General features: G+C 46.1%; 1 protein-coding gene across 1 annotated transcript in view; it reads right to left on the bottom strand.

Annotated features, from left to right (window-relative positions):
* Window positions 1-14,625, bottom strand: part of ICE2 (interactor of little elongation complex ELL subunit 2) — a 747,964-nt gene that overhangs the window by 35,538 nt on the left and 697,801 nt on the right. The window contains exon 13 of the mRNA XM_078680821.1: window positions 5,159-5,209. Within this exon, the coding sequence (XP_078536947.1) occupies window positions 5,159-5,209 (51 nt within the window). The remainder of the gene's footprint in view (window positions 1-5,158; window positions 5,210-14,625) is intronic.

The following is a 14,625-nucleotide window of genomic DNA, read 5'->3' on the forward strand; positions in this document are numbered from 1 at the left end:
GTATTCTAATTCATTCCTATGGCGTTTGTGGCCTTTTCACTGGAAGAATATGTTTCACATTAAATCTTTACGTGTGCTACTTTGAAATACATTGCACCCTGTATTTTGGGCAGTATAGTTGACTTACGGGTGACTTAATATTATTTAACGGGAAGGTTCAAACCTGTCAATAATGTTTACTTTGACAGGTCCAAAGTGCACGGAGAAGTTACAATGGTAGGCCTGCAGTCATGTTTGCATTATCACTGTAGGGGGGGGCACAATGGGTACTGCAGTCCACTAGTGACATTTAACTTACAGGCCGTGGCACACTCTGAATCATATAGTAGGGAATAGGTAACTTAAATATGCCATTTAGGAGTGTGGCCAATTTGAATATGTCTTAAGGGCCAGAGAAAAGAAATGGGGATGCAAAAAGAGGCATTTTCAACATATCATTCAAAACCATTTATATTTCATTGCTCAGAAAAAGAGGGCTTTGTCCTCAGGGAACTAAAACAGGAACATGGTGACTAAAAGAAAACAATTGGGGTCTAAATGAATTAGGGATTGGTGTACAGAGTACTTGGTTGCAAATGCAATGTAATACTCTGCCGGCCCAACCCTCAGTCCGCCAGCCTCATGTAGAGAAAGGCAGACCTCAACTTTTCTGTTGACGGAGCCCTGCTGGCTCTGTAAAAATACTTTCTCTGATGGACAAACAGAACAGAGGTCAATGGAGGAAGGACACTATATTGCCAGCTCTAGTGAGGGTGGATGGTGTACAATATTTTTTTTACTGTCCGAGGTACTGGAAAAAAACTATATTGACCCCCCACCTTAGGGGAAAACTGCCAGCGTGTGGGGCCACTAGTTTTTGTTTTTGGAAAATAAAATGCAAACGTTTGGTGAATTGCTGTTATAAACAGTTAGTGCCCATCCTCCAAACGTTTATTACATTCAAAGCAACTGCCGTAATGGCGGTTTAATGTACAGAGATTGCGGCACGGCCAGCAGGAATCTCTAAATTTGGTGGGTGGTAGTCGATGAAGGGAGCTTGTTTGATGCTCTCCAGTTTCCAAGGTACATAGCTCTGGTCTTATGCTTAGCTATTGTTCCTATTTGTTTGCATCAATAATAGTCTATATTTTCAGTGGCCAAGAGACTGATATGTGAGTTTATCCCAAGGTTTTGAATACTCTTCAAGTTACAAAGGGAGTCTTTCTTTCTTTACTACCTCAAGAATTGAATAAAGCATTAGACATTCACCAGCATTTCTCAGGTGCCTGCCAGCCCAAATACTCATGAATTGTAAACCCAAAATATTTAAACTATACATTGAGTTAGTGACTTTAACCGCAGCCTTATAAAAAAATGGGAGAATGGCAGGATATCTGGTGCTGGTTTAAGAGAGTGATGTGGCATTGGGGAAATGCATTATTCAACATTATCCTCATGACTCCTACCATAAAATAACTCGATTAGTTACTCTTCCATGTTCTTACAGTTTTAATAAAGGTTTTTACATTAAAGCGGGGTTTTTCTATTCTCCCACTATCCTTCATTGATCATAATAAAGAATGTATAGAACTGTGAAGAAGGGCAGGAAGTGTTTTCTTTAAATAGTACTTACGTTTAAAAATATGATAGGTTGTGCTACGGAGAGAACAGAAGGGCGAAATAGTGAGATAAATACAAATTGCTTAGAATAATGCTTGACTATTGGCTGCAGAAGGCTGTAATGCCAGAAACCGGTCCTCGGAAGATTGTTTCCGGTCCAGGGAAGGCATGGCTTGGCAGTTCGGGCTGGACTGTTCCCATGAGGCACAGGGTCAGACTGATTTGCATATAGCCATGTCTGAACTGGGGTGGCAGAGTGGGCTAAAGAACGGTGATGGATTAAACCCAGATCATTTGACTGGGTGTGAGTGTTTGATTGGTTCAGATGCTCCGTCCATCACCACCCCCTTTTGTACTGCTTTAGCCGCCGTAAGTGTGGCAGGGTATGCTCAGACGTGAGTCCCTTGCTCACTTTGCCACTGGATTCAATCAAGCCGGGCTGAAGAAGGCTGTAATACCAGAAACCGGTCCTCGGAAGCTTGTTTCCGGTCCAGGGAAGGCATGGCTTGGCAGTTTGGGCTGGACTGTTCCCATGAGGCACAGGGTCAGACTGATTTGCATATAGCCATGTCTGAACTGGGGTGGCAGAGTGGGCTAAAGAACGGCGATGGATTAAACCCAGATCTTTTGACTGGGTGTGTGTGTTTGATTGGTTCAGATGCTCCGTCCATCACCACCCCCTTTTGTACCGACTATTGTAAATGGCCATATTGTCATGACAGCTGAAAGCATAGTTTACAAAAACTGCAGCATTTGTAGAAAATAATGTGTGTTTTGATAATTTTGAATGCCACCTACTCTCTGTGTCTCCGAATCCCATGACCTCATCTTGACACATGCTCAATAGAATAGTGAAACTTATAGGCATGTGAAAGAATCTAAAACCTTCTGAAATTGGTATTAAATGTTTTTACGCTTCTCCTCTGGGAGCTCGGCTCTGTGGCTAATGCCAGAAGACCGACGACAGTTTGAAGTTTTCTTCAACAATATCTTTAGTGTAGCAAGTTTTGAGATTGCTTGTAGGCACCGTAAATTGCATTTATTAGTTGGTCACTGAAAAGAAATTTGAGCACCTTTCAGAGTGTTAATATTAGCAATAATATGGTACAATTGATTATCTTAATCAGGTGATCAATTTTATGAGAGATGACCTGTGATGATTATTCATATTCTCTAGATTTGGGTTAGACTTAGAGAAGGGGGAGACGTTAAGACTTATTTAGTTCAGGATTGGACGATAGAGTAGGACAGTGGAGTAGTGATGCAGAGGAAGTTGCGCCAGGGAGTAAGGTAGTAAGACACAACAGTGTGAGCTATAATAGTTAGATCTTCTCATCGACATGAAAGCATGGAGTTGAAGTGTGCCCTAAGGTTTTAGCTGATCTTTATACATTTCACTTAGGCTCCTGATTAGGATTAGAACAGAAGTGATGACTTCTCCTTTGTATCAAGGGCATTGAAGAGGAAGTGGAGGAGACACATTTGGAGCTTACGGATGGAGCTTGTGGTGAAAGACGGGGGATCATAGGTATTAGAAGGTGACATAGAAAAGAAAGGTTTAGGGTGTAGGAATAAAAATGGACTTCACGAAAAGGTAGAGGAGAGAAAAAAAAAACGATGATGGTCGGTTGATATTGGAAGAATCAGATACTGGGACTTCCAGATGGACAAGATGGGAGCAGAAGATGGATGAGTTTAAAGTTCATTAACTTGAAAGAACCAGAAGCCTAGAGCTCACAGTAACTGCTGGTTAACTGCAATAGCTACCAGTAAGCCTGCCCAGCAAAACTCTTTAAGTTGTCGAGAGATATTTATACCTTTGATGGGCTCATGCATGAGATGCTAAAAATCCAATGCAGTGAATTCTGAGTGAAAGAGGCAAACTTGTTTAACACCAATATCATTATTATGATCATCCTCATTACGTTCTTATGATGGGCAGACCCATCAGAGTTTCTTAATGACACAGATATTGCAGTCTCGGTGCAAGAGTCATTTAAATGTTGGTCAAATGCTCAACAGCATTGGTGAATCAGGATCTGCCACAAATTGTTGTGGCTACCAAGATAAAGAAGCAATTCGTGATTTTTCTGCAACCTAGATACTGAAAGACCCTGGAATTAAGAGAGTGGGGAGACATAATTTTATTGATCAATTTACTATATAGACCTCTGCCTTTAGGGACCTTTCCAAACCAACTCTAGCTAACTCCTGCCTACAAAACTAATTTCAGCCCATAGGCTAGATGGCCTTTGCACTACACGAGTGTGCACCTATAAACGTTCAGTCACATACATTTATCCTGCTTGGCAGCGGAAAACTGGAATAAGTGAATACAAGGAAATGAATATAATCCCTATCCTTCAATCACTCCTGATTACTCTTCATGTTCACCGAGGAGATTAACTCCACGCTCATTGAGAAATGAACCCTAGACACAAGGTCTAGGCCTGTTCTGCTGTCAGAATGCAGTACAATGACAAGCTATTTAACCAAACGGAAACAATTTTTTGTTAATGTACAGTATACATGGTGTGGTTCCCAGAATACACCATATGAACAGATGGAAAGCTGACTTACACTTAAAATAGGTAAAAGTTCACATTCATTGACCAGTACCAAGTAGAACAATATACGGTGCACCTAACTTGCTTTTAAGTAATGCAGGACAGCTCAGTAATATGAAATTCACCTTTAACAAATTTAAAAAAATGTATGCAACATTAACATATACACTGTCGGTAATCGTAGGACAGAGCAAACCCAAATGACTGAAAACATCAGGAAGTGCACACTTGACAGAACTAAGTGCTTGGACTGGACTGCTTCAGTCTTGCTTTACAGAAAAACGTTGTCAGAAGAATAACAACTTCTCATCTCAGGAGAACGCCTTGTTGTAAAGGAGAACTATGGAGACAAGACTATGGTAGCAGACATAGCCATCGCATAGGCTGCTTGCAGAATAAAATTACATCCTTGTAGCAATTATCCAGGTAGAAATCAATATTTATCTACAGCAGGTGAACACTAACTGACTACAACAGAAATACCACAAGCCTAACATATGCCAGAAGTGCCTACCTCATATAAGATATTACCTGCTCTTCCCAGAATTTCATTTTTCTACTGAAGCACAAAAGGCTCATGTGCAGTGGCACTCACTGAGGGAGCCTCTCACAACGACTGATGGTCAGGGCGAATTTCCTGTGACAAAAATCAGCTCCTTTTGGTGGAGTCTTTAATTATTGTTAGGTTTTTCTTCTTGTGAGTACCCAAAGAATAGATTGTGGAGTATACACAGAGATCCCCAGGTAGGACGGGCAAAGCAGATATTAAAGGTAAGCAAGTCATGTGGATCATTTGGGCCCCTCATGTGATACTATCGCTGCTGGAGACCGTTGAAGCTACTGTGTTCTGGGAATGCCTCAATATACCACAACCACTTTGTAGATGTTTGAGGAGAGTCTTGAAGTCTTACCTGTATTGGTAATAGTTAAGGGTCAAAACGTCATTCTATTCATTAAAGAAAGTGTCTCAGAAAAAGGGAAACAAAACATACCTAGTGACTTTCTTCAAGATGTGTCGGAGAATATTCAGTGAATTGGAAGGTCTGGGAAACAAAAACGAAGATAGAAATCAGTACAATCACAGCATAAAATCCGTTGACGAACATTGGGATTTTAAATTGGTAACTTCAGAAAAAGCATATTAGACAAAAGAGCACCTCTTACTGGTCTGATTTCACCACATGCAATAAACGGGTCTGAGCTCTTCAAAGCAGAATACCAAAGTATTTTCTTCAGTGTTGCGATTTTAAAATTGCACTGACGAAAAGGCAACACAGAGATTGATCTTGCCAAACTTTCCAAACTACTGTTGACTGGAAGGCAGATGTGTATGTGCTCTATTGTGGGACATTTGCTACATACTTTGGGTACAGCACTTGGAAAAACTTGTCTGCTGCGGCTTGTAAATATAAGAGAGGACAAATTGCTGCTATCCTGGGGATCACTACACACGATTGTATTTCACTCAAGAAACAAAACAGGTCTGCAGTGAACGAGGAGGTGTAATGAACTATGGAAAACCACAGACCATAGGCGTCAACTGGATACAAACTCCAACTGGAAGTCATGCAGAATTAGAACTACGCTTCCTTTGCTATCATAACTAAGAGTCCTGCCCATAGGATTTGCCCACAGACCAGAGCCAACAAAACAAAGACATGGACGAATGACTCTGGATCCAGACACAACAAAAGTGGATGTAAAACTCTAAGCATCAAACAATGATATAACACAATTGCAATCAAACTATGATCAAACGTTGAGGCTGTGGTCAAAAAGTACTCATGGATCAGACACCTTCAACACAAGGACAGTGCAAATCCCCCTTAATTATGTTTCCTTTTACCCGGCCTGAAGCAAGTCTCGTGACTACTATTCTCACTTCTTTCCAACTTCTTTCCCTTCAGGACCAATCACTAACCAACACAAAAACATTTAGACCTTGGTCAAAAATTCAAAGAGTACAGAGAGTGTGTGGAGCAAATGAGAATGAAATTATTTAGCATGACCTCACTGGGAGGCAATAAATATGCGTAGAATGACATCAGTGACATCAATGACTGCTGAACCTGCAAATGGCGAAGGCGTCCCTTGTAGCCCTTACATTCCTAGTCAAACAAGCAAAAGGCACATTGTTTGGCTTCTGTGGGGCAAAATGTAACAAATATGTTAATATCTGCACCCATAGGCGAAGAGCCCAACAACAATCAGGGTTACCGTATGCAGATTTCTACTTTGGGACCTTTTCAGATGAGAAAAGACGTCATTCCACAGAACGGGGAAGCAGGAGGATACTGAGGAAACTGTGGTTAAAGAAAGTATCCACCACACAGAGGGTTACAGAAGGTAAGTAACTTGTTCTTCTGATGGATACTTATAACAGGAAATTACTCAGCCACTAGTTATCAAAGCAGTACCTCCCATGCTCAGACTAAAAGTTCCTGCAGTATCGAGCGGGCAAATTGACCTTATCATTTGCCCTGACTGTGAAGGCAGCAGTGCTTCGTGAACATGTACTATCCGAACGGTTGCAATCAACCCCAACAGATCAGCTTCCGCCACAACAGAGGAGTGGTTGATAGCAACCTAGGGTTAGTACCCGTGGCCGCCCCAACTCACAACACTCTCTCCGACCCCCCTCTGTCCGACTTCCTAATTAATTGCCGCTCAGCAGCTAAGCATGCCTCGGATATCGCAGCTCTCATCCGGAGTCAAAAAGTCGACCTAGCAATCCTGACCAAATCATGGCTCAATGAATCCTCATCTCCCAGCCTAGACCTCATAGTCCCTCCCAACTAGAACATCGCAAGACTGGACAGCCAATCTAATAAAAAAGGGGGAGGCATCGCCTGCATCTACCGCTCTAACCTCTTCATCACTGAACTTCTGGCAAAACCCACAGACTCCTGCGAATACCTTGCACTTTCCATATGCAGCAGCACCACCCAACTGTGCAGACTGCACATTTTTTACCACCCCCCCAGGCATGAACGACACCTTCACCGACCACCTCACCGACCACCTCATGGAAATCATCACAGCCAAGGTTCCCCCCAATTTTAAAGACATTCCCCTTGGATATTTCAATCTGCACTGGAACGACCATAAGGACCCTCAGGTCAACCCCATCAAAGTCCTCCTGGCCGACCAAGCCCTTACCCAAGCATGCTCACTCCCAACACACTCGAAAGGCGCCACTCTAGACTGGATCATTAGTAGAGTTAATGGTCAAGCTTATCTCTATAGACCCATGCGATTGATCTGACCACCACGCTATCACTTTCCTACTACCTGGCACCCACAAGACATGGGCACCGCTACCTGTAATTCCAAAACTTTGGGTCAGAGACACCAAGAACCTTGATCATGGGGAACTGACTGCTCGCTGTAAGTCTGACCTCCCGTCCCCCCCATATCCCAATGGTCAATGACCTTAATGATCCTTACTCCACGACTATATCTAACATTCTTGATGATCTTGCTCTGATAAAACTAAAAAGAACCCAAATCAAAGACAGAAACCCCTGGTTCAACGGATCCCTCCATTAATATCAATCAAACCTGATCAAAAATGGGCACTTAATTCTGTCAACTTTACGAGTGGGAATGGGAATTCATTTTATATACCCCACCAACAACCCTTCATGTTTCACAGGTATTATCCCAACTCATTCTGGCCCTATCTAATTAAAAAAAAAAACAACCTTCGAATTATAAGTCACTGTGTTGTAAACAAATACCCTCCACTTAAACACGTGTACATAAAACAAAAATATGAGAAAAAACGAGATAGCATCTCACGTGCGCAACACCAGAAGAGCTTGCTGGTTGGTTCTCACAAGTTGTGCCCACGTCACTAATCATCGGTAGCTATCTCGCTTGAAAAATAAATCGGTTTCCAGAAAACCAGTGAAAAATAGTGTGTATGTCACCAACAACAAAAAAGAGAGACCCTGTGGAATTAAAATTGAGATAGGCCACACATCCACCAAGTGTCAACTTTATTCATAACTCCTGGGCCTATTCAAGATAAAAACAAACTGTATGCTTGCGGACCATTTAATGATGGGCCGTCATGTTTCATTGCCTGTATAACTTAGTGGCAATTTCGTCAGGGCATGAGGTCTAAATCCACCTTTCTGGACCCTTGTTTTGTAAACACAGTGACAGGTAGTAGCCAAGGCCCCTCGTACCAGCTATCCACCTCGTCAAATAGGTACTCAATTATACTGTGAGACCTTTTATTTGCAAGACAGTTGTGTTGTCCCGACTCGCCTTCACAGCGGGACAAGTGTTTTCTTGCTCCTCCCAACGGATCCCTCAACAATGAGATGAGATCCCTCCGGCGCGCAGAAAGAATTTGGAGACAGCACCCCTGAGCCGCACATTTAAAACTTCTCTGCCAGTCCAGAAACACCTATAACAGGAACATCCTCAACTCAAAAAAATAATTCTTTAGATCTGAACTGGGGAACAGCAATTACAGACCTCACAAGCTTTTCGAAATGGTCAAACACCAATCCAACAACCTGGCTAAAACCTCTAAAGAAACCCCAAAATCACTAATATCAGGCAAGGAATTCTCTGCCCTCGGAAACGAACTTAGATCCGCCACCAGCTCCCAACCCTTTCCGAATCTGCCTCCGCTCTTCGCGCTGCCCCCGCAGACGTCACCCAAAAACCAAGCGCACTGGACCAATTTCAACGTTTATGACGAACATTCGGTCTCGAAAATTCTTTCATCCCTTAACCCGAACAACCACTTTAATGACCCACTACCCTCTAAGTGCTTAGCCGCCACCTCTCAATCTATCACTCCTAGTTGGGCTGCAATAATCAACACCTCCCTTCTACAGGGGTCGATACCTGACTCTCTGAAAGCCGGCCAAGTCCTCGCAATCTTACAAAACATACGCTGGATCCCGCTACCCCTGACAACTTTAGACCTATATCTAATGTCTCACTCCTAGCTAAAGTTCTAGAGAAATGTGTGCAACAGCAGTTGAGCCAACTAGACATAGCACTGAAACCACCCTTCTCCACATTGTCAAAGCCCTAGATCAAGGCAAAACCTGTCTCCTAATCTTCTCTAATCTCTCCTCGGCTTTTGATACGGTCAACCACGAAAAACTCATTGAATGCCTCGAACTCAGGAGGGGTCTGGATGGCCCTGTCCTGGAATGGTTTAGGTCCTTCCTCCAGAACCGCTCACAGCGATTCCTAATCAACTGTAACCTGTCTGCTTCCTCTCTCCGATCACGGTTGGAGTCCCTCAAGATCAACCTTGTCCCCTACCCTCTTCAATCTTTACCTTGAACCGCTAGCTGAAGTACTACATAACGCAAATATCTCCTACTACATGTATACCGACAACACCCAGGTCTACATCAAACTCTCTTCTCCTGAGAAGATGCGTTCCCTGAATGAGGCTTTAAAGTTAACTGTCCACTGGCTTACAGCTAACCAGCTCAAACTCAACAAAAACGGAATTTCTCCTAATCTCCCCACCCAAAACCAACCCTGACATTCAGGAATTGATTAAGGCAATCACAGCTTTGAACTGCCCACCTACCATAGTGGACTCTGCCAAATCTCTTGGAATAACCCTTGACTGCAGCTTGAACATGCATGACCACATCAACTCAATGGCCAAATCAGCCAGATTCTACCTGAGCTTCCTAAGAAAAATGAAACCCTTCCTTGACACTCCAGACCTAAAATCCAGGCACTAGTCATCTCTAGATGCTCTACCCTCTCGGGTTTCCCAAAAAATTTCCACGGCCCCATTAAAAGCCTGCCTCAATGCGGCCACCAGACTACTAACAGGTTCAAGGAAATTCGACCACATCTCACCACACCGGAAAGCTTTGAACTGGCTTCCTTTTGAGGCCAGAATCCAACTTAAACTCACCTGTATCACTCACAAAGCGCTATGCACAAATTCCCTTGCATTTTTTGCCCAGAAACTCATGGAACCCGGAGGAACCAGAAACTCCCGGTCCGCCAGAGATCTCTTGCTCCAACCAGCATGCTTGCGAAATAAAAAAACGTACAATCAGGTCTTCTCTGGGGCCGCACCAACAATATGTAACTCACTCCCGCCAACTATTAGAAGAATTCCATCTCTGGCATGCTTTAAAAAGGAGGCCAAAACCTTCCTAATGGGCAAATTCCTCTCCTAATCTCTTGCGTTGCAACCAACTCAGTGTTGATCTTCTTCCGTTTACTGCCACATCTTGGACATTCCGAATGCTATCCAACCGGCACCTCCGGACATCCAAACAAGTCGAGTCAAGTCAAGTCAAGTATTTGTATAGCGCACTACTCACCCAGAGGGTCTCAAGGTGCTTGAGAGGGGGGGGGGAGGGGTTCGCTACTTATCAAATAGCCAGGTTTTGAGTTGTTTTCTGAAGGATAGGTGGTTCTGAGTAAGGCGGATGTGGGTGGGGAGAGAATTCCAGGTTTTGGCCGCTAAGTAGGAGAATGATCTTCCTCCCATGGTGGCTCTTTGGATGCGTGGAACCGCAGCGAGGGCTTGGTTGGATGATCGTAGTTGGCGGGTGGGGGTGTAGAAGGTCAGGCGCGTGTTGAGGTATTTGGGTCCTAGGTCGTAGAGGGCTTTGTGTGCGTGGGTGAGGAGACAGAACGTAATTCTCTTGTTAACGGGGAGCCAGTGAAGGTCTCTCAGGTGGCTGGATATGTGATTGTGGCGGGGTATGTCTAGGATGATCCGGGCGGAGGCGTTCTGAATGCGTTGGAGTTTATTCTGTAATTTGGCTGTGGTTCCGGCGTAGAGGGTGTTTCCGTAGTCCAGTCAGCTAGTGACAAGTGCTTGGGTGACCGTCTTTCTTGTTTCGGTGGGGATCCAGCGGAAGATTTTTCTGAGCATACGTAAGATGTTAAAGCATGATGATAAGATGGCGTTGACTTGTCTGGTCATCGAGAGGGAGGAGTCTAGAATGAATCCCAGGTTGCGGGCATGGTCCGTTGGTTTGGGTGCGCTGCCTAGGGCCGGTGGCCACCAGGAGTCATCCCATGCAGAGGGGGATGAACCTAGGTGAGGACTTCCGTCTTGTCTGAGTTCAGTTTTAGGCGGCTGTTCTTCATCCACTCGGCTACGTCTTTCATCCCTTCGTGTAGGTTGGTTTTGGCAGTGTTTGGGTCTTTGGTGAGGGAGAGGATCAGCTGGGTGTCGTCTGCGTAGGAGATGATGTTGAGGTTGTGCTGGCGTGCGATGGATGCGAGGGGACTCATGTAGACGTTGAAGAGGGTGGGGCTGAGCGATGATCCTTGTGGTACGCCGCAGATGACTTCGGTGGCCTCTGATCTGAAAGGGGGGAGGCGGACCCTCTGGGTTCTTCCGGAGAGGAACGAGATGATCCAATCCAATGCTTTTCCTTGTATCCCGGCGTTGCTGAGACGATGTACTAGGGTGTTATGACAGACCGTGTCAAACGCTGCGGAGAGGTCCAGGAGGATGAGGGCAGCTGTTTCCCCGTTGTCGAGTAGTGTTCGGATGTCGTCTGTGGCTGCGATGAGGGCGGTCTCGGTGCTGTATTTGGCTCGGAAGCCGGACTGTGAGGGGTCGAGGGAGCCGTTGGATTCGAGGAAGGCGGCTAGCTGACTGTTGACGGTCTTCTCTATGACTTTGGCGGGGAAAGGGAGGAGTGAGATGGGGCGGTAGTTCTTAAGTTCAGTGGGGTCTGCTGTAGGTTTCTTCAGGAGGGCACTGAGTTCGGCATGTTTCCAGCTTTCCGGGAAGGTAGCGGTGTTGAGGGAGCAGTTGATGATATCCCGGAGATGGGGTGCGATGATGGAGTCGGCCTTGTTGAAGATGTGGTGGGGGCATGGGTCGGTTGGTGATCCGGAGTGAATGGAGTTCATCAAGCGGATGGTGTCTTCGGTGCTGATCGGGTTCCAGGCGCAAAGGGTGGTGGTGGGGTGCTTCAGTTCGGTGTTAAGGGGGGAGGACTGGTCGCCGAAGCTGTTATGTATGTCAGCGATTTTTCTATGGAAGAACGAGGCTAGAGAGTCGCAAAGGTCTTGAGAGGGAGTGATGTCGTTGGTGTCGGCGCTGGGATTGGTAAGCTCTTTGACGATGCTGAAGAGTTCCTTGCTGTTGTGGGCATTGTTGTCGAGTCGATCCTTGAATGCTGATTTCTTGGTGGATCGGATCAGCTGGTGGTGTTTGCAGGTGGCGTCCTTGAGGGCGGTCATGTTGTCTGTGGTTGGGTTTTTTCGCCAGGCTTTCTCGAGGGTGCGGCAGTTCTTTTTGGAGTTCTTGAGGTCGTCATTGAACCAGGAGGCTTTTTTGCTACCTGGCTTGTTGTGTTGCTTTTTCAAGGGTGCTAACTCGTCAGCGCAGTGGGTGATCCATTGTGCGAGATTGATGGCTGCTTAATTTGGGTCCGATGGTTGGGCGGGAGGGTTTTGGTTTAGCGATGTGGTGAGCTGGTCGGTGGTAAGTTTGTTCCAGTTTCTGCGGGGGACTTGTGGGTGGTGGTGAGTCGTGGTCTTTCTGAAGTTGAAGTGGACGCAGCTGTGGTCCGTCCAGTGGAGTCCTGTGGCGTGATTGAAGGAGATGTGCTTGCTGGAGGAGAAGATTGGGTCGAGCGTGTGTCCGGCGTAGTGGGTGGGGGTGTTTACTAGTTGTTTGAGTCCGAGATTGGCGAGGTTGTCCAGAAGGGTGGTGGTGTTGCTGTCGTCGTTCTTTTCTAGGTGGAAGTTGAGGTCCCCTAGGAGAATGTAGTTCTCGGAGGGGAGGGCATGTGGGCTGATAAAGTCGGTGATGTCTTCGCTGAATTGTGTGCGGGGTCCTGGTGGTCTGTAGATGAGGGTGCCTCTAAGTGTGGTCTTGGGGTCGGTGTGTATTTGGAAGTGAAGGTGTTCGGCGACTGTAAGGGTGTCGTCGGAGCTGGTCGTGATGCGGATGGTGTTCTTGTGGACGATGGCGGTTTCTCCTCCTTTTTGATTGATGCGGTCCTTTCGGATGATCTTGTAACCGTCCGGGATGGCTATGGCGATGTCGGGCGCTGATGTGGCGTTCATCCAGGTCTCTGTAAGAAAGGCGACGTCCGGTGTTGTGGTGTCTAGTAGGTTCCATAGTTCAGTGGCGTGTTTGTGGACAGAGCGGGTGTTGAGCAGGATGCACTTCAGGTGGTTGTTGTCGGAGCTCCGTTTGGCGATCGTGGATGTAGTGTGGGTCCTGATGCAGCAGAATTTGCAGGATTGGCAGGTGAAGGGTCCATGGGTGCGTCCTGGGACGGCTTGGTGGCAGTCGGGGAGTCGGCCGGTGTTGAGTGCAGAGAGGGTTGCGGTGTCGTACGTTAGGCGGGAGAGGAGGTTTTTGCGGGGGCCAAGGGGTCTGGCGCTGGGCGTGGTACAGGCGCGGACGGGCGTAGACGGGCTTACCTTTAGCGCACCTTCGGCGCGCATGGGGCGCGTCCGCTGCGCGTGTACGCTGCGCGAAGGTGCATCTGACATAAGTGGAGAGCGGAGGGGGGCGGAGCGAGGGAGGAGCAGCTGGGAGGCGGGAGCGGGGTGGCGAGTGGGGAAGGGATTGAATTGGGAATGCAGTAGGGGACGGGAGGTGGGGCCGCGGGGGAGCAGCGGCAGGGACGGGCTGAGAGGCACAACAAATGGCACAACAATAATGCAGCCAAATGGCACAACAATAATGCAGCCGAGATCGGGGCACAGTCAGGAGGTCACTAGCATTAATACCAGAAAATGAAAATCGAAGCGCAGATGCAGGGGTGCGGAAACAGACGGATGAAATTAACACTTATACCAAATAAAATCAAAAGAATGCAATGCTACTCTGGGCACAGATGCAGGGGTACGATACCAAGCAGGCAGTCCAGGCAGATGGAATTACGATGTTGGCAAAAGGTAATCAGTCACAGCGAGGAGCGGGAGGAGTGTCCGGTTCTGACCAGGTCAGGTCGGCCAACGAAGGTTCTGGGACATGTTTGTATCCTATATTTTTCCACCCCCCCCCCCTTTCAACCCGTTAATCCTGTAAAGCGCTCTGATACTCTAACGGGTCAAGTTCACGTTCTATAAAACTAAAAATAAATAAATGTGCAGTAATGCTCGCTTCACAACTTGACAGATGTCTAGAAAAGCACTCCATGTTAGTCTTCAGAGTCAGCACACGCAATGAGCAGCTGTGCACTGACTTGAAGGGAATACATGAGGAAAGTCAGGACCAAATTGAGATCTCACTGAGTCATCAAAAAGGGTTTGGTAGGAAATGTGTGTGAAAACATTCAGAATTTGCATCACAAAAAGTGATTTAAACAAGGACACCTGTTTAAGTAAACTCAAAAATGCTGAAAGGCCAACAAAATGTAATGGTGCCCACCGCATGTTGTTGGTGGGCTAGAGAACACAATTAATAAGACAACCGTCAATTTGTCTTGTACAGTGCCCATGTTGTGGCCTCCACATCAGACCA

This window comes from Lissotriton helveticus, chromosome 3_1 (genome assembly GCF_964261635.1).
Source record: "Lissotriton helveticus chromosome 3_1, aLisHel1.1, whole genome shotgun sequence".
Classification (NCBI taxonomy): Eukaryota; Metazoa; Chordata; class Amphibia; order Caudata; family Salamandridae; genus Lissotriton; species Lissotriton helveticus.